The sequence below is a fragment of the Ursus arctos genome, unplaced genomic scaffold (assembly GCF_023065955.2).
Source record: "Ursus arctos isolate Adak ecotype North America unplaced genomic scaffold, UrsArc2.0 scaffold_23, whole genome shotgun sequence".
Taxonomy (NCBI): Eukaryota; Metazoa; Chordata; class Mammalia; order Carnivora; family Ursidae; genus Ursus; species Ursus arctos.
Window position 1 is genome coordinate 43,817,026 of NW_026622908.1, and position 25,849 is coordinate 43,842,874.

Consider the following 25,849-nt stretch of genomic DNA (forward strand, 5'->3'; position numbering starts at 1 on the left):
GAGGTTCAGAGTGTTGACCTAGGTTTGGAGAGTGAGACAGTGGGGGACAGGTACTCCCTCCCCCCTCTCCCCTGCTCAGTGTGCAATAGGAATGTTAGGCCCTGTCGCGAGGGAGACGTGGAGCTTCACGCTTAGAGCCCAGTGGTCCCTGGGAGGGGGCCCTCATAGAGTGTGGATTCACACTCCTGGGGTGCTGTATGCTTCTAATGCTTGGCATGTCCATGCCTCCTTCCTACAGATGGGAATGTTGACTCTGAGGACAACCTGGACCCTGTACAAGGTGGTGCTGGGATGATGGGGGGGCGCCTGGGGTAGGAGCCGCAGAGATGAGCAGGAGAGGCTGCTGACCCGCCCGCCTGACCCGGCTCCCCCTCCAAAGCATCAGTCCCCTTCTGGGACCTGCTTTCTCTGCCTGAGAAGGAGCGGTGCAGAGCCCCGGGCTGTAGGTACCTCTCTCTGTTCCGTTTCTTCTCCCTGGGGACGGAGGGGTTGTCCTGGAACACAGGACCCGGATATGTGGTCAGGTGGTGGGAGGCCACTGTCCCTAGGGGCAGAGGCCGAGGGGCTGTGCTTCCTCCTTGGTGTGTGGTAGGGTCACTGCAGTGCCTTGGGGGCTGGATGCAGCTCCCTTGTCTGACCCATCTGCAGAGAGATCTTGGGGTCACTCAGGTGCCCCACTAGGCAGAATGAATGAAGTTCAAGTACCTCGGTAAGAGCCCGCACTCTTTGCTCTCCCGTGTCGCTGATTAGTGGAGGGCGACTTTGGGCAGGTTACCCCGCTCCCTCATGCCTGATTTCGGGCTTCTCCACATTCTCATGACCCTCCAGACCCAACACTTAGCTTGTTCCCAGGGTAATCAGAGCTGGTCTTCAGTGCTGAGCGTTGCAGGCAGCCCCAGACCCGCATAAGATAGGACCAAGAAGATCCAGCTCTTGCAGAGGCCTCGGTGGGGACCGAGCGGCAAGAGGTTGAAGCAAACTGCGGTGAGGACAGTTTCTGTCTGTCTGCTTTGCTCTGCCTGGAACAGAGGTGTCGCGAGCCTGAGGTCTTTTGTGTGGCTCCTGGTCACAGCCTCGAGGCCTTCGGCACCCAGCGGGCTGCTTTTTTCAGGAACAGTAGATCATTTGAAAGCAGAGCCTCCCAGTTCTGCCCCATAAAAAGGAGATTTTGTAGAGTGATGGTAAATTTGGCATGCCTTTATTATTATTTTTTTTGCACCACTTAAAGAAAATAAAAGCTGGTACAAAGGTATGTTTGTTTCTGAAATGCGTTTCCTTTCCCAGATGTTCTTTTCTGCCAATTCTAAAATGCATTCTGAGCTCAGTTCTCATTTCCTCTCTGCGGAGCAGAACAATGAGATCTCTGTGACCACACGGGGGGAAAACGCAGTCTTCCTCGCCAGTGGGGCTGGAGGGAGGGCTGCAGTGGTCCCACCTTCTCCCACTTCAGTGGAAACGACCAGTCGGTGCCAGGCCGGGGAGAGAGCCCCGCTGACTGTTGCGGGTTTGGCAGCCCGCTTGCCTGTGGTGGGAACTTGCAGGGTGGGGCCTTAGACGCACGGGCGGTCTGCACCTTTGTTCCTGAATCCTGAGTTTGCTGTGTGGCCTTGCACTAAATTCTTATGTGTGCATCACGTTTGTGCGCCCCGGGGTGTGGGACTGTCTCTGCTCCCTGGAGCTGATCTGGCCCCTTCTTTCTTGCATCCAGTACTGGTCCCTGGCCAAAGGGCAGGTATCCAGGACACAGCGCAGGTGCCGAGCTGGCTGGAAAGCCAGGGAGAACCGGGTGGGCCTCCCCCAAGTCAGCAGGGCCTCAGGCCTTCCTCGGCTGGTTGGCCTGCCCCCTTTTTCACTCGAGATGGGTGGTGGGTGTGCTCCTTGGGAGCTGTGGACCCCGCAGCTGCCCAGGCTCACACCTGATACACACGTGCGTGCACCCACGTGCAGTACCCTTAGAACCTTCTTGGTTGATTTCCAAGGACTGTGAAGAGACCCACAGAAGCTTGACTTAGGGTGGTTTTGATACTGGTCTCCATTAAGACTGTTTTGTGCAGGGTGTGCGTTTCTAGTTGGGGTGCATTTCATGTACTCTTTACGTTTTGGTCAATGCATCCTGCCTTAGAACACCCACGATACAACTGTCTAGACTTAATAAATAAACACAGCGGATAGTCACGGCCCATTTATAGCGTATCAGGCAGGTTCCCAGGGATGTTCAGTGGACTCATGTAATCCTTGCAGCCGCTCCGGGGACTGGGTGCCCGTTATACAGATGAGCAGACTGAGGTTAGGAGAGCCTGCAAAACTTGCTTGAGGTCACACAGGGACTAAAATCGGCAGGCTGAGGCCCCCCTGCCTACCCCTTAATTGCCATTTGAATTATAAAAGTGTTTTCTTTCATCTATAAAGGAAATAGGCTGCAGAGAGCCCCCAGTGCATTTGAATAAGCAGCTTTCATTATAAGGGGGGAAGGACACTGAGGCCAGAGGGCTCTCCTGGGTGGCCCCACCTTCTGTGGGAACTGAACCTGAGCGGCCACCTGGTGCCTGTTTCCATGGGGCCTCCAGGAGCCGGGTGGCAGCTCCTGCCTCCCCCTGTGCTGGGATGGGCCGCAGCGTCAGCCCCCCAGGGCCCCCGAGTCAGTCTCTGCCATGGCCTTGGGCCACTTCCGGGAGCGGGGAGCTGTTGAACCGAAATGGTATGTAATCAGAATGCTATATTTTGTCGAAAATAAGAATGTTAGTAACGGGCTGGTTTCTGGCAAGTCAAACTGGGACTCTGAAATACATATTTTTCCCTGCTCTGCCCTAAACCTTCTAATTAGTGAAAACGCACATTTGCAAACATAAATCAAATGTCGTATTTCCTACAAACTTGTCCTAGGTATCACTGAGTTGGTAACATTCCACAGTTGCTGAATTAGGGCTTGCAGAGTGCATGTGCGCGTGTGTGCCTGCGTTCGTGTGTGTGAGAGAGCACAGGGGAGCGGGAGGGAGACGCCGGGGTGCCTGTCGGTGAGCCTGGGCCACCCGTTTCCTTCCCTTGCAGGTGCTTGGGCCTCCACTTCCGGCCCCCTCACCTGTCAGCACCGACACGGTCACTGCGGCGAAATGGATATATTTGCCCAATTAAAACATAGTTGGTAGAGGAAATGGCTTCAGGAAGGAGCACTTTCCCTCACAGGGAAATCTCTGCGGTGTTTGTAACCAGACCCTGACATCCACCACCAATGGGCTCTGTTAAGGGACTCGGTTTTGGAAAGGGCGATTTGTCGCTGGTAACCGGCCCTGGCGTGGGCTGTGTCCTCCCTCACTGACGCTGAGACCAGCTCTGGGGGCCGCATGCACTTCTGGGGCCGAGTTCAAGGACGTGGCCCTGGGTCCCTGTCAGCTGGGGTCGTTTCCGCTTGTGTGCTGTGTTGGCGGGGTAGGGTGCTCTCTTGCCCGTGTGGACCAGCGTCCTGGAGCTTGCTGGGGCATCTGTATCTGGGGTGGTTTGTTGCAGATGATTTCCCAGTAACCAGATGGAGAAACCTCTTTGTTAGGACCGACATCCTCTGGTCGGAAGTCCGTGTGGCCCCACAGAGCCCCCAGCCTTGGACATCAGTCTTCCTGTCCACGAAAAGGGGAGGAGGTGGCTGGGGGGTGGGAAGTGAGTGTGCCGATCTGGAGATGGCCGGCATTCCAGGATCTGTGCTGCGTCTGCTCGGTCCCTGCTGATGTGTCCTGTTCAGTTTTGCTTTTGTGTTTTCTGTTTCACTTCACCTTCAGGCCAGTATTTTTCAAATGTGTTCCCTAGGTCAAAACTACATGGTGCTCTTTCATCAGATATACTTGGGAAATCCTGGGTGTAGGACATGAACTAGGTTTCCTTACTGCAGGACTTCTCAGAGCCTTTAGAATGGCAATTACATGCTAGACTATGTCCCCCTCTCCCTCGGCTCACTTTACAGGTTGGGGGAAGAGGGTGGTTACTGGTGTGTGAGCTGGGTTGTTCCCAAAGTGCCATGGGATGTCACCGGCACTGTTCTTTCCTGTCACCCTCGCTTTGGTGTGGCTGCTTCGCACTTGTCACCTCTGGGCACTGGTCTCACTGCTGACTGTATGGAATGGCCTAAGTTCATGTCTGAGTTCCAGGTCAGACTAAGCTCCTCCCCACTCCCGTCAAAAGATTCAGTGAGATTTGTCAACTTCGACGCTCTTTGAGGTTGCTTGTTGGTTGCTTTTGGGATTTGTCCCCTCAAATAGACCGGGGTGAGGAGTGCCACGGTGGGAGGTAGTGGAGGAAAAAGCTAGGTTAGGATTGGGGGCTCCACCCCTCAGCACCCCCATTGTGTGCTGTGTGGCCTCAGTGAGCTGCTGGAGAGATTCGTCATCTCCATCAGGCAGGGGGGGTGTTTTGAGATTGAGTTGGGTTAAGGTAGAGGGTGGTGAGCGCACAGTAGGCCCACAGCAGATGCCAGTTCGTTCCCCTGCCCATCCCTCTGGGGTCCGCTGACCCGAGGGAGTCGGGCTGGGGGCTGGGCGCTGGGGAGCTGGCTTCAGTTGAGAAGGGGGCTGGGAATTGCAAGGTGCGAGGCTTGCTGACCGTCTGACAGTCATCCCTGGACATGTCCTGGGTTGGCGGTGAGCCTGTGCTGGGTGGGGATTAAGGCCACACAGTCCCCCCTGGAAAGGGCCCATGTCACTTGGGCCAGGGTTGGGACCCTCAGAGGGGCTCTTGGGGGCAGTGGACTACCCCGCTGCTACTCACGTCCCTCTAGCAGGCTCTCAGTGGGTCTGTGCCAGGTCCTGGGCTCGTCTCCCAGGACTTCACGGAGTAGCCGAGCCCAGGCCGGAGGGTCCTCCTGCCTGCCCCAGGGCACAGACCCCTCATGCAGGGGAACAGCGGGGATCCCCCCAGCCCATCCCCCTGTTGAATGAAAACCCTATTTAAGGGCTTCCTGAAAGCTTCTTTGTGCTCTAAGGTGTCTGAAACTTCACTTTCTTTGTATCTTTTGCAACTGATTTCTTTTTTCCTGCCCCACCCCCCAAACCTGCCCCTGTCATTTCCTGTCTGCCTGCTTCCCTGACCTTTGAAATGTGGTCCCTGCTCAGGAAACTTGCCTGGGCCTCAGGGTTAATTACCGTGTGTGTGTGTGTGTGTGTGTGTGTGTGCGCGCGCGTGTGCGTGTGTAAGACTAGCGCGGTGGCTGGGGGACAGCAGAAATGGGGCGACCAAGCTGGAGGAAGAGGGCTGGCCCTGAGCGGTGCTGTGAGCCCAGGCCAGCAAGCCTGTGGATGGAGGAGCAGGTGGGGAGATGCTGGGAGCCCGGTAGGGGCTAGGCACCGACCCACGTGACTGGCTGGGACAGGGAAGGTGGGATGAGAGGTGGTGGCCTTGCTTCTGCAGCCCCGTGATGTGCATGGACCTCAGGAGAGCAGCTTGATGAAGGTCCACAGCTCACTATCATAGTCCCGTCGAGAGTAGAACTTCCAGGTTCCGGAAGATTCCTCGAGCTCTTTTCTAGCTTTCCCCTGCCCGCCTTGTCCCAGGAGGCACCACTCAAGTTTTGTCTGTTCTGAGCTCCCCACCCTTGGGGTTATAATAAAGGCTCTTTCTTTTTATCCCGAGCAGCCTTGGTTTGCAAGTGGATAAGCAGTCCTTTGTAATGGGTTATCGTCTTATGCCAGCCTTGGCTATATCTGCCCTGGATTTGAAGCAAAATAGGAGATTTATTTATTGTTTTTGTGCAAACGTCAGCATACCTGATGGATGGCTGGGTCATTATCGGGCCAGCACCTGGAACGGGAAGGGCGGAAGGAGGGCCTCTGCCAGAAGCCCCATGTGCTAGGCCAGCCTCAGGGAGGTGGATGTCCTCTTGGGCAGCTGGGCCCTGCTCAGCATGGGCCCGTGGGTGGCCCTGGCCATCCCTGCCCCGAGGAGGCGGGGGGAGATGGGCAGTCTCATGGAGGACCCCGCTTCCACCTGGGCGGGGTGTGGGACCAGGGAGGGGTCGTGGGGCTGGGTATGGCTAGAGGCATCGTGATAGAGAATGGGGGTCTCCTTGGTCTACTCTGGGGGGAGTGGAGGCCTGCAGGGAGCCTGGGGGGCTGGGACCAGGTTGGGGGTGGGAGAGGCATTTGGCACATCCCCGGCTGAGTGGGTCTGGGGTGAATAGATGGGTAGGGGAGGCTTTAGGGGCTATGACAGGGCAGGTGAGGTGGGAGCTGGGGGAGCAGTCTTCCCAGGGCTTTGGGAGAGGTTATCGAGGGTTCCGCTCAGGCTCAGCCCTTCCAGACTGACAGCTTTGACTTTGCGGAGCTTTCCGTAAAAGGCAGGACATCTGTTCAGTTAAAGGAAACCCAACATTTATTATCGTTGTAAATGTCAAGTCTCCCCTTCAGAATGTTTAGGAGCTGCAGAAGGTGTCACGGAGGGGAGCCTGTTTTAGTTGGGTGGAAAGCCCCAGCTGGACGGTGAAACTCTGTTGCCAGGATCCCGGTCGCCGTAGCACGAGGGGTCGCATGCGGCCTCTGCGCCCTAGTGACAGGGTGCCTCCCTCGCGCTGGGCTCCAGGGAAGAGGCGCAGGGTGGGGAGGTTCCCGGGTTTGAGGAACTGCCCACGTAAAAGGGAGTTTGGGCATTTAATATGACCGTAATCGAGAAGTTGCCGTGAGAAGGCGCAGTGGGGTTTTGCTGAGATCGCTGCTCACGGTATAGCCACAGACATTTCCAGACATTTTAACATGCCTGCATGCCATGCTGGGAGATCAAGGGCACGCTTCTCTTGTACTTGGAGGGGAGGGACTGAGCTTCTCTGAGTGCAGAGCTGGAGAGGCCGGCTCACTTGCACTTTTGGGGACCACACTGATTTCTCCTCATGCCTGTTATTTTAGCCAGCTCAGCTTTCATGCATTTCCTATTGGAGGGGAAATACAACTTTTCTGCCTGGGGGTGGGGAGAGGCTTCCAGGCTCCTTAAACGTGCTCCCGCCCCAGCTGAGCGCCTTTGAGGTATGCTCTGTCTTAACGTCCAAAGGAATCCGGCTGTTCTCTCTGAGCTACTTTATTTTTTTTCTTTAAATGATGATTTGAACTTTAAAGTATTTGGCATTATATCTAAGTGATAAGGTACAAGACTGTTTGGAAAAACTAATACAATTTTATAGAAGGACCCTAAACAAGATTTAAATAAACGTTCACGGATAGGAAGACACTATCCTAGAGATGTCACTTTCCCCGACGATCTAAGGATTCGGCACCGTCCTACAGTGTCCTTCCTTCGCAGGGCACAGATGCTGGCCTCTGGCACGTGAGGGAGTGGGGTGGACGGGGCGCGGTGTCCTTGTGGTGCTGGTGGTGACATGGCCCCGGGGCGCCTGGCCTCCGACAAGCAAGGAGGGGTGCGGTGAGCAGTGGTGGGCGGTAGAGGCTGGGGGCGGTCGGGAAGTCGGTTATATTGAGCAAGTAAATAAATTGATCGACGGTCACAAGCACCCTGTGTCCGGTTTGGAGAAGCTGCTGACCAACCCAGCAAGGGGAAAGATTAGAAAGCACCCCGGGGAAATGTGTGAAATCAGGAGGACTGCTGTGTACCGGTGTATTTGTAACGTGTGCGCACACACGCAGGAGACACACGAATAGTTCTAGGTGTACGCGTGTGTAAAAGTGCGTGTATACACGACCTTCGGCTCTCCTTATCTATAATTGTATGCTCTGGAAAGTCGCTGCCGACACTGAATTAGTGAAGACGGGGAAATGCAGGGTTGGCTTCCCGTGAGCCTCTGGTCCAACGGCGTCAGCCACCGATCAGTACGGAATCTTGCTTCCCACGTGCTCTTGTTCAAAGACACCTTATTTCGTATGCGGTGCTGATTCGGGAACGCTGAACGCAAGGCCAGCAGTGCTGGGAGTCGTGCCTGAAGGGAGCTCATCTGGCACGAGGCACACAGGCCACACGGCCCTCCGGCACCGTGCCTGGGGACCGTTTCCTAACGGTGACACCACCACCCACAGGCACAGAAATATGAACAACACGGCACTCACGAGGCCGCAGAAGGGACACTTGCTAACGCTTCGAGAGTGGAAACAAGGCAGTGTCGCCTGGGTCCCTCTGGGTGGGACAGCAGGTCAGGCGACATTCCTTTTTGCCTCTGCATGTGCATGTCTGGGGATGATCACAGACGCTCCACCGGTGACTTTGGGGGCCGTAAATAAAATTTAATGAGTGGGCCAACTCAGACATGGGGTGTGTGTGGATAATGGGGGTGGCCTACGCTTGCGTTCTCTTTCTGACAGCCCCAGAGACAGTGACTTCCCAGTGGCAGTGAGCACAGCCCGTGGCCAGGTCCGGGCTTCCACAGCTCACTGTCCCTGGAGAGGAGCCGGAGCTCGTCAGAGGCGACGCCAGCGCCAGGCCTGAGGGAGGGAAAGGGGCGCCTGTGCCTGGAGCATTTTATGGGGCCAGAAAGTAAAGAAATCCTCAGGGGGCAGTGGGGAGGTGCCAAGAGGACACCAGAGCCAGCGAGAAGGGAATCTCACTGCCTGAAATTAGGGAGGTATGAACATCAGAGTAAACGGGAATACTGGATCGTAACCCATTTAATGAGTAGGAATAGGTGAGTCTACACTGGCCCAAATACATGTATCCGTAGCACATTGCGGACACGCTTTAATGACGGCCCAACATTTAAGAACAGAACCCCGGATGCGGCTAAACCTGTAGTTCTGTCACTCTGTTCAGTAGCTTGTAATATTCTGTAATGTTACCACACCGTCCGTGTTGCTTTATGCTATTGTGTGAAAACACGCATCGCATGAAATTTACCGTCTTCACCACGTACAAGCATCCAGTCCGAGTGGCATGGAGTACGTTCACGAAGTTGTGCAAGCGTCCCCTCCCCCCACCTCCCACAGTGACATCGAGACACTCCCCAAGCCAGGCTTTCGCGCTGAGACAGCAGTGCAATAAGCGTCCTTGTGTGTCTTTCTGTCCTGCCGGCTATGCTGTGACCTTTCTGCCTTTTCATATTGGGAACCCTTTAAGGTTCCATAAAACGTTGCCGCAGAGACTGTGGAAGTCAGGGAGCTGGTTGTAAAGTGTGCAGGGGGGTGTAGAGGGACAGCCAGGACACAGCGAGGAGGGATCGGGAGGGGCTGGCTCTGCCAGGTGTGGGGGCACGTGGTGCTGGTTCAGAGCCGGCAGGTAGACGGGAGCAGAGCAGAGGGAAGGCAGAAGTGGGCCCAGGCGTAGCTGGAGGTGTGGCACGAGCAGGAGAGGCGTGCTGGAACTCCTGCCCCTGGGGATGGGGTGTGCAGGAGGGCGGTGCCCATACCCAGTTTGAGAAACTGCTAGAAGGTACCCAGCGCTGTTAGGCGTTGGGTAAGTTGCTCGTAAGCCATCATGCGTAAATTACCTTGAGTGCATAGATGGATCTTGGTATCAACCCTGGGCATGCTCGGCATTCACAGTCTTATTCATCCTTCAGGGCTCTGGTCTCCCTTCCTCCAGGAAGCCTGCCAGGTCCAGCCGAAGGTTCATTCTCCTTCAGGCTCCAGATACCTCCCGTCCGTGGCACTCACCTGCCGTTTCTCCTCCTCTAGGTTAACTGTGTGTGTGCAGTTTGTGTCATGCCCAACTAAATTACGGGCTCCTTGAACGTGGCCCCACGTAGCCTTCCCTCCCTCAAGGGCTGGTGTGGGACGAGGGGTCACTCCTGGCTGATAAGCCCGCAGCTCGGGTCCCGGCTTCGCCCGCTCTGGTGAGCCCTGTAACGCTTGGTGAGTGTCAGTACGGCGGGTACTACAGACGTCGCTTCTTTGCTGGAGCAGCGGAGGATTGGGTTACCGTGAGCTGGGTCGTGTTTAGTGTAACCATGTGAACAGTGTAAAATACAGCCTATTGGAATGGAAGGCCAGACATCTGCTCTGAATTCTATATATAAATACTGGATATGCTTACATGGGGTAGAGTGGGGTGGCTGGCGCTGGATTTTCAGACTCCCGATCCTACTGCGGTAGGGCCTGGAAATTGGTCACGGGTCCTGGTCCCCAAAGGGAGGAGGGGGAGGGGGCCGGCCTTTGTCCGATGCTGATTGGCCAAGGGGGCCCAGGAACATCAGACCACCTGCAAACAGGTGGGAGGACCTGCTCCCAGTCCCCTAAGAGGAAGGCATGGAGAACCCGCAGGACTCTTTGGGGTGTCCTGAGGGTCGTGGCAAGAAGGGGCCGTGGAAATCCAGGGTCACGGAAAGGGTAATCTGCTCCTGGTTAAACCAACTGGGAGAATGGGTAATCTCTGCCTGGTTAAACCAAGGACCAGGGGGATTCAGTCTGCTTGGGGCACTGGGGTGCCTTTTAAAAGTAGATCTCATTTCCTGCCTCTAAAGTTTTGCCCCAAATCTCACGGCGAGAGGCCAGGCCCCCCGAGTCCAAGTCTGTCCACATGCCTTTGGAGCAGAGCTGGTCCAGGGCTGGATGGAGGAAATAATTACTACCCCACCCTGGCTGCTGGCTATTGAACATTTCAGATGTGCTGCTTCTGGCCTGAGCCCTTGGATGAATCGCCCTGGTCAGGCCGCTCGGTCTCCGAAGTGGAGGTAAGGCGACCACCCCCATTTCAGATCAGATGTTGCGGTCCGAGAGGGCCGGGTCTGAGCGGTCGCCCTGAGCTGGCCCCGGGGCTCACACTCGGAGCACTGACCTGGTCTCTTGGCCCTTCTGATATGTGGTCCTGAAAATATATTGGCACAGATAACTTCGTAGCAACATCAGTGGAATTCAGGGCAAAACCCTGAAAAGTATATCTTCCCGGAGGCCCAACAAGGTCATCTTCCCCAGTGTCCCGTGGGCTTGGTTCCCACCTAGCGTTGTCGGCATAACTGTGCGAGTACAAATCAGGGCTTATAGTTGGTTGGGTGGGTGTCTTTCGATTTAACGCGGTATCGTACACCTGTCATTGCAGTCACTTTCTTAGTACTTTTGTGGATGTGATTTTACGCCGAGAGAACAGTCTGGTCATCCCTGACTTTGGGGATACTTTGTTCGTTTTTTATTACAAACAAGGCTGCAGCAGTATCGCGACCAGGACCTTTCCCCTTACTCCGGTGTTCCCTGGGATGAATTCCCGCAAGGGTGATCCCCGGGGAGAGGGTTTAGACATTTTCATGGTCCTTAATACCGGTTGCCACCGTGTTTTTTGAAAAGGTTTTCCTGGCGTCCGTGGCCACCGGGTGACAGTCTGATTTTTCATGGCGACCCATGTGGGTTCCGGAGCTGGGAGGTGGCTGGGCCCAGTGGCTCCCGCTCTTGGCCCGTCTGCCCTCCCCTCCCCTTCCTTCTTGCATTGCACTCTTTCTTCCTGCAATGCCTTCTTCTCACTGCCCAGAAGCTCAGGCCATGAGTCAACAACTTGTCGCCGGGTGGAGTGACCCGGAACAGGTCAGGGTACCTTTCCCAGAACTGCAGTTAGCTCAGCTGGGGGATATGCAGCTGAGACCCCTGCCCCGCAGGGGGCTGTGGCATGAGAGGGTCTTGGGCATATGGGCATGGTGCCTGGCAGGGAAGGAGCACATAGGAGCAGCGTCTGCTCCTCCCGCAGGACCTTTGCACTAGCCATTCCCTCTGCTGATACCTTTCCTTCCGCCCTCCCTCACCCCTTCATGTCTTTGCCTGACTGTTACTTTCTCAGGGGGCCTGTCCTGACCATCTTACATGAAATGCCAGCCCACACTCCCAGACAGCTTACCCTGCTCTCCTTTTCCAAACCATAGCATTGATGTTTCAAGGTACTAGCTTGGCCTGTCCATTATATTTACTGCTTATTGTCTGTTTCTCACTGTAATATAGGACACGAAGGTGGGTTCTGCATGTCCCAGATGGTGCCACATGGCTCTTGCCCCCCACTCTCCTGGCCGGCTCTGTCCTGGTCTCAGGGCAGAGCACCACCCGTCTCGACTGCTGTCCTGAGAGCTTCCTCGCCTTTCTGCGCAGCTCTCCTCTCTTCCACTGGCCCTGCTCCCACCGGCATTCCCATGGCAGGCTGGCTCCTGTCCATCCTGCCCCCAGTGTCTCTCCACCGGTGGGAGAGGAGAGACCCCAAGGAGGCCATGTCTCCCAGTGGGAGGGCCACGTTGGCCAGGGGGCAGGCCACCGGGAGAGTAGGTGCTGCCTGTGTCAGCTGGAGAAGCCCCCCGGCGGTGAGTTCCCAGGGCGACTGGGGTGAGGTGCCTCTGGGGACTCAGGAGTGGAGTGTGCCATGCTTTCTAAACATCCAAGAAGCAGCAGCCAGCCGCTCCTCCTGGAAAGAGCCTGCCTGCTGGGGCCACACCCGCCTGGGCTGCACGGAAGCTGGCCCGCCGCCCACCCACCCACCCCTGGCTCTCCAGGGTGGCTCCCCTCCCCAAGAGGTTCACTTTGGGAAAAGCACAAGAAATTGAACTCCCCCCCCCCCCCCAATCTGTGGCCTTTGAAGGGTGCACCTGAACTGCCCAGAGTGTAAACCGTGGTGAAAATGTGGTCTTTCCAGTTTGGGGAGAAAGTACAGAGCAGAGCTAGGATTTTTTGTGCCTGGGGCAGCTTCCAGGAGCTCCCCCCCCCCATCTCCCCAGCCCGCAGTAGGGTGTTTTGGGTTTCTGGCTAACACCGGCACTGGCAACTCACCCCCCTCCCCGGGGTGCCTCCTCCATAGCTTCCCCTCCCGGCTGGAGAGCAGCTGATTGGAGACCGCTTGTCAGTGGGGCCGCTCACACTTGGTGAGTCTCCCCTGCGGCCCCTCCCCTGTAGTCACCGACTAGCACTTGAATCCCTGTGGCCACAGGGAGCTTGCTCCCTCCTGAGACAGATGGTAACTTACAGGAGCTGAGGTCAGCAGCCTCCCCTGCTTGCTTTAGCAAGGGGTCTTCAGGCCGGAGCTGGGTCCTCCCTGGTCGGGGGACATACTAGGGCCTTGGTGACAGCACCGTGTGTGCGCCTGTGTGGGTCTGTCTGGGGAGAGGATCGGTTTATCAGCGAGCGTTGCGGTCCTCAGAAGGTGAGAACCATAGTGTGGGATTTCGACTCCGCAGGCCCGGGCAGGTTGTGCCTTGGCTGGATGAGTGGGGACGAGCCAGGGGACCTGGCCGCAGGGAACCTGGGGAGCCTGGGCACCGTAAAGCTCGCCGGCAGAACGGGATGGCTGGTAATCCTTGCTCTGGGTGGCCGGAGCAGCACGGCGATGATGAATGGGAGCGTGCCCCAGGCCCGCCACCTCACCCTACGTGTGCTGTGGGGTGTCCTTGTTTGTGGTGGCTTTGCCTGCCTGTATCCCTGTGTCCTCCAGATCCCACATACGACCCTGTTTGCAGTGAAGGCCCCCCTGCCTCTGGTCCTCATGGATTCTTCCTCCTCTGAGTGTTCTGGACCCTCCCTAGTCCCGGGCATCATCTCCCTTCCCCCACTGCGCTGTACGGCTGACCGGCACCTAAGTCTCGGATGGCACCCAACCGCTGGCCAGGCTGCTGGCGGTGGGCATCTCTTTACTCCCCGGAACTTCTAGCTGGGGGTGGGGGCCTACCCCCTTCCGGACAGTCCCTCTTTTCCTTCCCGTCTCTCCCAGGCAGAGGTAACGCACCTTCTGAAAGGTGGGGTGCTGGAGGCTGGGTGGGGCGGATGAACCGTGTAGAGCAGCTGCTGTGTGCTGGCCCTGGCGGGGCCGGGAGTGCTCTTAGCAGGCAGGTTGGGAGCGATTCCTATAAGAAGCTGGGAAAACAGGACAAGTCCCATTTCTTAATTATTAAGAACTTTTTAGTGAAGTAAATATACACAGGAAAGTAATGCATTTTTACAAACCAAATACACCCACGCAACCAGCACACGAAAAGTGGTCCGAAGCGCAGAGGCCCTCGGTGCGCTGTTGAGCTTGGCTGTGCGAGCACCTCTCTGAGTCTCATCCTCCCCTTCCATAAAGTGGGCACGACGGCCTCCACGGCCCAAGCCCGTGCACGGGGGTCCCCAGGATGCTTACAGGGGAGCCCACACGGCTCTGCGCGTGGTGTGTGGGCTGCAGAGAGCTGTCAGCCTGTGATGATGAATGTCCTTTACTGTCTGTGTCTGCTTGGGGCAGGGAGGGCGAGATCCGGGGACAGATGTCCCTTGTGGCCATCGCCTCCTTGAAAGAGGTCAGGGTGCCCAGCTCAGGTGCAGCTCCACCACCCCCGTTTGATCTTTACAAGTGTCCCCCCCTGCCTCATGATGGTGATGGTGGCAATGGCGGAGCCCCGTGCTCGTGTCCCCATGTCCTGCAGAGGTGTGGCCTGGGTAGGAGCCCGGGGTTGCTATGGCGGCCTGACCTCAGCCCCCGAGGCACAGGGCACTGTCGAAGGGGTTTGAGCTAAGGGGTGGCACTGCCGAGTGGGAAGCCGAGGCCGCAGTCCCAGCAAGGGGCCTGAGCTGGGACAGAGGGTCTGGGAATCGTAAGGGAGTCCTGAGGCTCCGCTGCGCCTGGGTTTTGTGGCCCGGCTGGGACTGTGCCCCCACGTCCCCTTCTCTTGCATCAGGCCAATGTGACTTCTCTGCAGCCCCTCGAGGTGCAGTGTGGCGTGGTTGCCGTGGCATCCCGGCATGAGGCGGCGGGCGTGCGGGAAGAGTCACCTGGGCCCGGGGGCGCGGGATGGCAGCCCCCCGAGGAGCTCAGTGATGGCCTGGACCAGGCCTGCCGAGGGGTGTGGAAGGGAGCGGCATGGGGGCCGGGGTGCGGCTGGGCGGGGCCGGGAGCACTTGGGGCCCGCGGTCCTCACCGTTCGCTTCCACCCCCGCAGCCTCGCCGCTCCTGCTGTTCGCCAACCGCCGGGACGTGCGGCTGGTGGACGCCGGCGGAGTCAAGCTGGAGTCCACCGTCGTGGTCAGCGGCCTGGAGGACGCGGCCGCCGTGGATTTCCAGTTCTCCAAGGGAGCCGTGTACTGGACAGACGTGAGCGAGGAGGCCATCAAGCAGACCTACCTGAACCAGACGGGGGTCGCCGTGCAGAACGTGGTCATCTCTGGCCTGGTGTCACCCGACGGCCTGGCCTGCGACTGGGTCGGCAAGAAGCTGTACTGGACGGACTCAGAGACCAACCGCATCGAGGTGGCCAACCTCAACGGGACGTCCCGGAAGGTCCTCTTCTGGCAGGACCTCGACCAGCCGCGGGCCATCGCCTTGGACCCCGCTCACGGGTAAACCCAGCTGCCCTTCTCCTTGGTGGGGGGGAGGGGGGTCATGGTTTCCCTCTTGAATTTACTTGAGCCCAAGCAGCTTTGTTGGAGAAAACCTGGCCGTCTTCAAAGGTGTTCACCTCTCAGAACCCGTTGTTGAGAACGGTTTCTGCTCGATAGGCCGTAGTTGTGTTTCTGTTTGCAACCTGCCCCGTCGGAGGCACCGGCTACGGCTGCCGTGGCTTGGAGTCAGGAGGTGTCTCTGTTGTGTGTGTGATGGCGTCCGAGGAGGCACGGACACTCCAGCGGGTCGAATCTACCTCTCACACCTTTCTGACTGCATTTGCTGACAATGGTATAAAAGGTCAAGGTCCTTGTCCGGAGGTGAAACTGGCCACGGGGATTGTTTCTCTGGCCTCTCGCGGATGCTCTCTGCCCCCCTCTGCTCCCCGGTCTGGCGGAGGTCACTGTGACCCGGAAAAGCTCAGGACCCAGGCCTGAGTTCCAGGTGGGAGCGTGTGATTGGCAGTGAAGCCAAGAACATCCTTGGATTTGAAGGCTGGGAGGGGGAGATGATGGGGAGGTGGCAGAGTGTCACTGCCCAGCCCGGCCAGGCCCATTCTGGACTTTTCGGAGTGGGAGCTGTTTGCTCAGTCACCCCTCTGCCCTTGGTCCCCTCCTCCCATAGCCTTGAAGTGACACAGCCTTACCTGGGCAGCAGGTGCCTTCCTCCCTGCTGGCGGCAGCCCACCTACGACTGTGTGTCCCGTTCTCTGCTGGTTCGGTTGTTGGAGGTGGATGGCTCCCTGGCATCTCGAACAGAAACACAGTAGGACCCCTGGGTTCTGCTCCTGATGTCGCCCGCTTGCTCTTGTCCCTGCGGTGCCTTCTCTGCCCGGTCAGCCTGCCCCAGGGTGGAAGGAACAAGGGCCAGGAGGTGGAGGCCCGTCCTGCCGAGGCTGGTGTTTGGGTAGCTGGGGGAACAGTTTGGGTGAAGGGGTGCTGTCCACCTTACGTCAGCCGTGTTGGGCATGCTGACTTAGAAAATGCACCCCGTGGGCTCTAGTGTCCACCACATGCACGCACACGAGGTCAGGATGGTCTGTGATTTACAGCCCTGGTGTCTGACTCCCTGACGTCAGGCCAGACAAGCCTGGTGCCTCTGCCACCGGAAGAGCACCCCACCCCAGCATCCTGGGGGGCCAGGCCCGACAGTGACTTCCCTTAGGCCCCTCCTGCCCCGCCTTCCAAGCAGGCTGAGCTGCCCGGGGCCAGGCTGACCTTCCAGGATGTTCCCCATTTCAGACCCCTCCCATTCTGCGTGGTGACTCCAGGACTCCTGGGGTTACCGCCACCTTTCAGGAGGTGGCAGCTGGCACGGGCTGAGTCTCCCTGGCTGAGAGGGCACATTGTCAGTGATGGGAGAGGCTAAGGGGCGCCACCTTGAGGCCCCTGTGACACACCGGAGGGAGAAGACCATAAATAGATAGCATGTCCAAGAGGGATGTGTGCCGCAGAGGAGAATCATGTGGGGCCCGAGGACAAAGAGAGTGAGGCAGGGGGCTTCCTGTTGTAGGTCAGGAGACTAAGAACATCTGTTGGTGACATTTGAGCCGAGACCTGAAGCAGATGAGAGTGAGAGCCATGTGGCCTTCCAGGGGACAGATATTCCAGGCAGTGTAAGTGGCCAGTGCAAAGGCCCTGGGGTAAGAGGAGGCTCGGCCTGTTGGAGGGGCTGTAGTGGAGTGAGGGGGAGAATGGAGGACACAGCGGAGGAAGGGGTAGGTCCTGTTTAGAGTGGAGGAGTGGCTGGATCTGACTCACGTGTAAAGGGGTCCCTCTGGCCGTTGGAGTGAGGGTGAACTTTGGGGTGGGAGCCGAGGGCTCATTAGTGGCTGTCACCGTGAGCTGGCGACAGGAGGTGGAGGCTTGGATCAGGAAGCTAGTGGGCTGTGGGTGAGAAGTGGCCAGATCTGGGATCTGGTTTGAAGGCAGAATCACACGGGTTTGCTGGCTCTTTGCATGTGGATTAGAGAGAAAGACAAGAAGCAGGGGTGGCATACTGCGGCTCTGTGCCTCAGTGTCCCCATCTGTTCAGGGTGTGACCATGTCCCGTGGCATGCAGAAAACACCAAGAACAGTTAGCAGCTTCGATAAGTCTTAGTTGTTGTTCACACTAAAAGTGTCCCTCCCTCACCACCCCAAATATAGTCTCCATGTCTGTGCACGGTGTTCTCTTTTTTCTTCCTCATGATCTCTTGCCATCTTGGTTGGGAGGTGCTCGGTGCCTGGTGGGGAGGTGCTCGGCGCTTGGTTGGGAGGTGCTCAGCGCTTGGTTGGAAGGTGCTTGGTGCTTGGTTGAGAGCAGTCTTCTCCACGTTCACGTCTCCAGGCTGGCCTTGCCTGTACCATCGCTGGGAGTCAGTCAGTCTCTAGCTCTGGCTTTTCTTATTGAATGTTTGAAATCCTTTCTGATCTTGCCTCTGAATTCTCTCCAACACCCCCAGGCCCTGGGGCGAAGTTGACTTTGGTGTTGAGGCCCCGGGAAGGACTTCTGAGCTGGCCTTTCCCCCACGCTTCCCCTGTGGTGAAGGTTTGAGATGCCCGTTCTGTCCCCTCAGGCATCGTGCTGCCCGGGAGGGGAGGACTCCGGGCCAGTACCCAGATGCCGCGGGCAGCACCGGCACTCTTGCCGAATACAAGTTGGGGCTGAGTCCTGGGGGCAGGAGCGCTGTCCTGAGACTGGGGGCATGGGTCTTGCCCTCTGTCCTGGCCACAAGCATGAGGTGGCAGGAGCGGCAATGCCCCTTCCCTCTCCCGTTGGAGTCTCTGCCACGTCCCTTTTTTTTTTTTTTTTTAAAGATTTTATTTATTTATTCGACAGAGATAGAGACAGCCAGCGAGAGAGGGAACACAAGCAGGGGGAGTGGGAGAGGAAGAAGCAGGCTCATAGCAGAGGAGCCTGATGTGGGGCTCGATCCCAGAACGCCGGGATCACGCCCTGAGCCAAAGGCAGACGCTTAACCGCTGTGCCACCCAGGCGCCCCTCTGCCACATCTTTGTGCCCTCCTGTGACATGGTCTCCCATGCTAGAGGAGGGGACCCCTGGACCTCATCAGGAAGGAAGAGTCTCAGTCCGTCTCAGTGTGCACACGACCAAGGGCCCACAGCCAGGAGGGCGCATGGGCCCGAGGCTGGGCTTGGCACGGTTTCCACAGCACAGGTAGCAAAGTATAAGCGCCCAGACAGGGTAGAGGGAAGACACCACCCTCCCCAGGGCCAAGGGCCGGTGTGGGCGGCAGAGCAGGCTCTGGCGAGGGCCCTCTGGCTTGGAGCACCTGGAGCGGGGGAGACACCAGCCCCGCGCCGGGGGGGGGGGGGGGGGGGGGGGGGAGGGGAGGTCCAGGCCTGCATCGGCCACGCCACGGCCGCGAGGGGCTGCAGTGGCTCCTGGGTCTCACGTCAAAGCCAGGCTGAAACCCAACCCCTTCTTTAAAATGCAAAATGGCCCTTCCCTAAAATAACACACAACCGCGACCCGACCCATGACCGCAGCCAGCCGCTGCACGAAGACCCAGCAGCCGTGCGTGCCTTCGGAAGTTGATTTTCCCCCGTGGAATTTGGCTGGGCCTGTGGCAGTGTTCAAGATTTTGCAAAAGCACGTCCACGCCAGCGGGTCTCCGGTAACGGAGTGGCTTGCGAGTTCCCCATTTAAGGAAACCAGCGGGCCTCTGTTATGAAACCCGGGGGAAGGAATTTGAATTATGCTCCTCGCGGAGGTCCCGCGCCTTCCCATTTTCCGGCCTTTCTCGTTGGCCGCAGTGGAGCATTCAGGGAGGTCATGGGTGGATTCCTTGGAGATTTAGTCTCCTGATATCTTCTCGGCGGGTGGTGGGAAGGCTGGGCCCTTTCCAAGCTGCTGGGGGCGGGAAAAGCACTGGGAAGAAAGGCGTCTGCAGCAGGCCAGCGGGAGCCTTCGCGGAGCTGGCCCACAGCACCTGCGAGCCTGGGGTGCCAGAAAATGTGCACCAGCGCCCCAGGCCTGCTGGCACAGGGGTGAGTCCCACGATGGCCGGGCTCTGGCCTTACTCAGGGAACCACGCCGTGCTCCCAGAGCCATTGGCGTGTGCCTGGGGCAGGTCAGCGTCTGGAGCCTCAGTTTTCCCATCCGTCCAGTGGGAAGAGTAATCCCTGCTTCCCCTGTGTCGCTAACAACTCACTAGATGCAGAGGAGAGAGCGCAAGAGAGACCCATGGGAGAGGTGTTCCGTGCGAGGGGCGCTTGGTGACAGTGACCTGCTGTCACGTGGGGAGGAGGCTGCTTGCTGAAGCCGCTGCAGCCTCACGCTCAGTGACCTTGTCACAGCTCCTCCAGCAGGTAGTTTTGGCACCAGCTCAGAAATGACACCCCTCTGGGAAGGCTGCGCGGCCTCACACATGGGGGGGTCCCTCCAGCACCCACACCTCCTGTGGCCGCAGGGGGCCCACTGGACGAGGACCCCCCCAAAGGCAAGGTGGTGCTTGTGCGTCCCCTGCCCCTGGTGAGGGCGCCGGCCCCTGGCGCACAGCAGCAGCTCAGGGGCTGCTGAGAGGGGAGGAGAGCTTACCTGGGAAGAAGTCGAGCCCAGCGCAGCGGGGGACCTGCCAGGTAGAGAGAAGCAGCTCGAAGCAAGGAGAGAGTCTGTGGCCGGCGAAGTGGGATGCCTGGATTTGCACCCCGCAGGCCCTCCCGTGGGTGGCGCAGGTGGGCCCCGGAGTGCCCTGCCTTCCTGGGTCAGGGTTCCAGGCCGACTCCCACTGGCCGGGCGTGGATGAGCTGCCTGTCTTGAAAGCAGTCGCTGAGGCCGAGGGTTATGGGATTGCCGGTTAGCCAAGACCCACCCAAGCCCACCCTGGCAGGAGGGCGGTGGGGGAGACGGCACCACCGGGAGATCTTGAGAGACGACACGTGGGAGCGGGGCTTCTCGAAGGGAAATCGGACACTGGTCCTCGTCGGCAGAGGGACGCTGGGCAGACCCAATCAAGTAGGTCTGCCACCCTAGTGTCCCGTGGCTCGTCCACGTCTGACTGCAACCTGAGGGTCACGTGTCCTCCAGGCTTGGTGTGGTCCCTCTCAGCTGCCACTAAGACCCATGCCCAGCTTCGAGGAACATACTGGGTGGACGCCGCACCTGGAGAACTAGCTGCGTTCTCGGTGCTGGTGGGATTTGAACCAGTTACCCCAGACGCCTAGTGTCACTGCGTATCATGCCCGCTCACTTGGGGGCCGTCACGTAAGAAAGCCTTTAAGGCTGTGGGGTGGCTTCTCACGGATGTGAGACACCTGCCCTTTACTGGAAGCTGGAGGATAAGGATAAACAGAACCAAAGCACCCACAGACCCACCCAGGCAAGACTGCCGTCACTATCTCGGGGCACACCCCACTCATGTGGGGTTTTTTAATAGACTTTTTTTTTTATTATTTTTTATTTTATTTTATTTTTAGACTTCATTTTTTAAAGCAGTGTTAGCTTCACAGCAAAATTGAGGGGAAGGCGTAGAGATTGCCCGCAGGCCCGTGAGCAGTCTGTGGTCTTGACAAAGATGTGACATCATTGTCAATTTAAGGAGAGTTTCACTGTCCCAGAAATCCTCTGTGCCCCACCTGTTTGTCCCTCCCTCCGCAACCCCTGGCAGCCCCTCATCTTTTTATTGTCTCTGTAGTTCTGCCTTTTCCAGAATGTCCTGTGCTTGGAATCACACAGTATGTAACCCTTTCAGATTGGCTCTTTCTCTTAGTAATATACATTTAAGATTCCTCCATGACTTTCCATGGCTTGATGGCTCATTTTTTTATCTGCTGAATAACATTCCATCCTAACGTATTTTTAATTGGCTTTAGCTGTTCATTTACGGCATTTTCATAGTAGCAAAAAATCATAAACAACTCACACGTCCGACGTGGCGTCATGTAAATAATTTACGATACTCTATCGCCATTAAGAGAACGAGGAGGATTTCTATTAGTGGAAAGAGAGGCTACCCGGAGTATATTGGTAACTGAGGACAAGTTGGAGCAGCATGTTTTGATTACCCAACTTCGTTTGAAAGTTAATACTGCTTAGGAAACAAATGGGAAGCGAGAAGAGCCGGGCCCCTGAGCCCTGGTTATCTCTCGTGGGCGAGGTTTGAGGACGAATTCACTGTCTCTGTCTTAGCGTTTGCACTCGTGTAGACGGAGAACAGACAGAAAGCAGACCCGGGCTAGCTGTCTCTGCTCGTGCTCTGGCTCCTTGTTAGGTACATGTACTGGACAGACTGGGGCGAGACACCTCGAATCGAGCGGGCGGGGATGGACGGCAGCACCCGGAAGATCATAGTGGACTCCGACATTTACTGGCCCAACGGGCTGACCATCGACTTGGAGGAGCAGAAGCTCTACTGGGCCGACGCCAAGCTCAGCTTTATCCACCGTGCCAACCTGGACGGTTCGTTCCGGTAAGTGCCCGCCCACTGTGGGCCCCCACCTTTCCCTCTGCTCCCCAGCCACCGCCAACCACGGCCTTGGCCGGTCCGGGCTGGGCATCGGCAGGAGAAGCTTCTTAACTCAGACCCGGGGTCTCGTATCTGAAATCCTGGCGGCCTGAGGAGTTCTGGACTTTCAGAACCCGAAACAGTAGTGGAGTGCACACGGCACGTCTAACTCCACACCGAGCAAGGTCTGGGGGGTGTCTGCCATCCACTGTGTGAATATGTTTGCACCAAAACACCGAATGTTCGTTCTAAGTGGGGTCGGAAGACCGTAAATAGCCCCACATCCACGCACAGTTTTGCCACCAAATCAGTAACAAAACTCTCACCATTTTCAGAGTTTTTTTGGATTTCAGAATTGCAGATAAAGGATTGTAGACCGAACGCCCAGGAGTCCGACGGGGTTGTGAACAGTTCACTGTACCCCCTTCCTCCCCTCACCAAGTTCACATCCCGAGGGTAGGAGCGGGGTTGGTCTTGGGGTTCACCGCTTTCCCCAGTCTTGCCAGAGGGCCTTACACCTAGCAGTTGCTCAGTAAAATGAGTTAAGTGAGTGAGCTACAAAGGATTTTTTACTTGTTAGGTAATTGCGTTGAGAGCTTTCTGGAGAGCTTAGCCTTACAGCCCCCTACCTCATTACGTGGTAGGTACGGAAACAGCCTTTCCATGCACAGGTGCTTACTTATTTTTATTTATTGACCAAAGACTGCCTGCTAGCTCTGTGCCGGGTCTTGGGGGTTCTCTTGGGACGACAGAACCCTGTTGCTGCACGGTGGAGCTCCTGAACTAGGTGGGGAGTAGGTGGGTGCTGGTGCCGTGGGCTGTCACGTGGCATGGGGAGGACTCGGCCAGCTCTCTGCACACACAGGCACATGGCAACTCCAGCAGATTTGAGGATGTTAGCAAGTTTGTCACATTTACCCAGGCCTGCGTATTAGTTATCTGTTGCAAATAGGGGTTTTTTTTGCGGGGGAGGGATATCAGGAATTAGCAGTGGCTTAGCTGGCTTAGCTGAGAGCGTGCCCTGTGGTTATAGTCAAGCTCCTGGCTGGGGCTCCCGTCATCTGAAGGCTTGACCGAGGCTGGGGGATCACTCTGATGGCTGTTGGCAGGAGGCCTCAGTTCCTCCTTGACCTCTGCTGACCATGCCACAGACTAGGCTGGGGCCTGCATGGAGACTCGGGGAGTGTGGCAGCCTGGGGAGCTGTGGTCCCTGGGGAGCCGAGTGATCCTGGCCATTGTGAAGGGGGTGTTAGAGGCTAGAAAGGCTGCAGGCTGGGGGTGCCTGGTGGAGGGATTGTGACAGGACAGCAAGGATGGTGGTGGCATTTAAGACATGATAATGGTGGTGGTAGTGATAACGGTGCTGGCGATGATGGTGATGATGATGATGGCAGTGATGGTGGCAGTGATTGAGGAGGGTGTCACCTCAGTACGTTTATTTAAAAAGTGACATCAAGGGGACACGTGGGTGGCTCAGTCGGTTGAGCGTCTGCCTTCGGCTCAGGTCATGTTCTCAGGACCCTGGGATCAACCCCCATATTGGGCTCCCTGCTCAGCAGGGAGTCTGCTTCTCCCTCTGCCTGCCGCTCCCCCTGCTTGTGCTGTCTCTCTCGGACAAATAAATACATAAAAATCTTAAAAAGTGATATCAAGGAAACAAAAAGGAGGCAACATTGGGTCAGATCAGGGAAGAGCAGGGGATGTGGCCTTCAGCTGTTCAGTGACACCTTGTAAGTGTTTCTGTCTCCAAGGTGCGGTGCCAGGGGCTGGGGATGTGCTGAGGACCAGCTCCCTGCAGCCCTCCCCCCACCAGCGAGGCTGGAGGCAGGGCAGGGTCATTAAACCAGATAATCATACACGCTACCAGGTGTAAAATTCTGAATCATTATCAGTGTCCATAATCTCATAAAAACAAGTTCTCGTTTGCTGGGCATTATAGAAAATACATGGAAGAGAGCTGCTTTTTCTTGCATCGATATCAAATTCAATTTACTCTGATCCTAGAAAGTACTGGCCTTACAGGAGTGAGCAAGTGCGTTTGGTCCGATTTGTATTAAGTTGTTGCAACATCAGGGCAGAGCAGGCGTGCTGGTCACCAGCTCGTTGTCCTCGGCTGTGGCTGCCCCCACCCCCGCCATTTTTCTGCCTCCTTTTTTCCCTGTGGGGCCCTTTGCCATTAGCCACTTTTCTAGAAACAGGTTGGGAGGGGAGGCCCGTGTCTCTGGGAGGGATGGTGGGAGGCTGGCTGAGTCTGGGAGGTGCCCCGCACGCACTGGGATGGTTCCTGGGATGCCTGGGATGCCATCACACTGTTGTCCCGTGTGATGTGAATGGGTCCACAGTGGCCGTGGAGGGTTTTCAAAGCTGCGAACGTGCAGGACTGTGGGGAACCTGCTGATGGCTCCTCCCTCTGCCTCCCACCTCTGCAGGCAGAAGGTGGTGGAGGGCAGCCTGACGCACCCCTTTGCCCTGACGCTCTCTGGGGACACTCTGTACTGGACGGACTGGCAGACCCGCTCCATCCACGCCTGTAACAAGAGGACCGGAGAGAAGAGGAAGGAGATCCTTAGCGCCCTTTATTCGCCCATGGATATTCAAGTGCTCAGCTCAGAGCGGCAGCCTTACTGTAAGTGGGGGGCCGGGCGGGGGGTGGATGGCCTCTTCCCTCGGCGGAAGCCCCTGGCCTAGGGGTGCCGGCCTCAGAGCAATGGAGGAGAGAAGGTGCTGGTAGAGGGGAGGGAGGTGTATGCAGAGTGCAGGGCCAGACTGGGGGGCCACTGAGAGAGCCATCTGCAGAGCCTGGATGGGGGCTGCTTCCGGTGGGGCCTCCCACCCAGCTGTCCTCTCTCTGGAGGTGGCAGGGGGACTCCCAAGGAAGCTTGCTTTGTTTTCAGGGCCAACAGAAATTACATAGTTATTGATGAATAATCTGCTGTAAGTTGAGGCTCTCGGCCTGGGGTCCCCATAGGGTGGTGGCTGGGGTCCTTGTTGGTGAAAAGCTTGCAACACACGGGCTCAGGGCTCCTGTGACAAGGGGCTAGCAGGGTCCTGGGGGACCAGGGTGCTGTAGAAGGTTCCAGCTTTGAACTTAACAGTGGGGGCAACCGTTGTCAGCGCCAAAGGGAAGGTGGGGCTCTCTGGAGTTGTTTTCTGGTGAGAACATCATGGTCCTTAAACGCATCCACACTTGGGGCAGCCCACACATGGAAGACAGCGTCAGGGAGAGGAGAGACACCACCCCATAAGTCTGCTCCAGCTGACGGGGGTTCATACTCTGCCTTTCGGGGTACTGCACCCCAGCCTGCCCCAGGCAGAGGGAAATGCCAGCAGTGTTCAGTTCAGTTGTGTGTTGGTTGTGGACGGGCTTGGGAGAACGAGAAGGGTTGCTGTCAGCACCAAGAGTGTCCAGGCATGGCCACCAAGCATTTGTGCAGATCCCGTGGGGTCCAGGCACGTCACAGAGATTAGACAGGCCTCTGCTCCAAGAGCCCCAGTCGATACTGCACGGGCAGTCCTGAGATCCTGGCGGGAAGACTGAGGGTGGCCCTCCCAGAGGACGTGTCGTCTAAAGGGCCCTGAAGAAGATGAGGGTTTCTAGCTATAGGAGGTTGGGGGGGGGGCAGGGAGGATGCCCCCCCCAGGAGTGGTGTGTGGGGGTGGGAGCGGGGTCGAGGGTCCTGTTCTAGAGCCTTCCCTCACTCCGTCCTGTCTTCCCCAGTCCACACAAGGTGTGCAGAGGACAATGGCGGCTGCTCGCACCTGTGCCTGCTGTCCCCGAGGGAGCCTTTCTACACGTGCGCCTGCCCCACTGGTGTGCAGCTTCAGGACAACGGCAAGACGTGCAAGGCAGGTGAGACGGGGGCGCCGGCTGGGGGCCGGCCTGGCAGGGGGTGGGGGGCAGCCACGCGGTCAGCGCCTTGTCCGCTCCCCAGCGAAGGTGTCTCGCGTCCTAGGCTCTGCGTCCAAGGGCACTTGGGCAGCCCAGCAGCTGGGACTGGGGTCCGTTGGGACGCCAGCCTTCTGTGATTGTAGCCAAAACGCTCGCCGTCGTGAATTGCCAGGCGACAACCGTGGGGACTGGAAGAGTGACGTTAGTGGGGGAGGACCCCATGAATCGGGAGGCGCCCTGCGATCCGGTGCCTGATAGTGTGGCTTCGTCTCCTGCTTTTCTGCTTTTTCCGCGTT

The 25,849-nt window shown here is 57.5% G+C and overlaps 1 protein-coding gene across 2 annotated transcripts in view; it reads left to right on the top strand.

Annotated features, from left to right (window-relative positions):
- Positions 1 to 25,849, top strand: part of LRP5 (LDL receptor related protein 5) — a 99,889-nt gene that overhangs the window by 12,645 nt on the left and 61,395 nt on the right. Inside the window, exons 2-5 of one of the 2 annotated variants that reach the window (XM_026483016.4) lie at positions 14,777 to 15,173; positions 21,431 to 21,628; positions 24,094 to 24,290; positions 25,383 to 25,514. In XM_026483016.4, coding sequence (XP_026338801.3) covers positions 14,777 to 15,173; positions 21,431 to 21,628; positions 24,094 to 24,290; positions 25,383 to 25,514 — 924 coding nt within the window. The remainder of the gene's footprint in view (positions 1 to 14,776; positions 15,174 to 21,430; positions 21,629 to 24,093; positions 24,291 to 25,382; positions 25,515 to 25,849) is intronic. The other variant, XM_048217605.2, reaches the window with a different exon arrangement.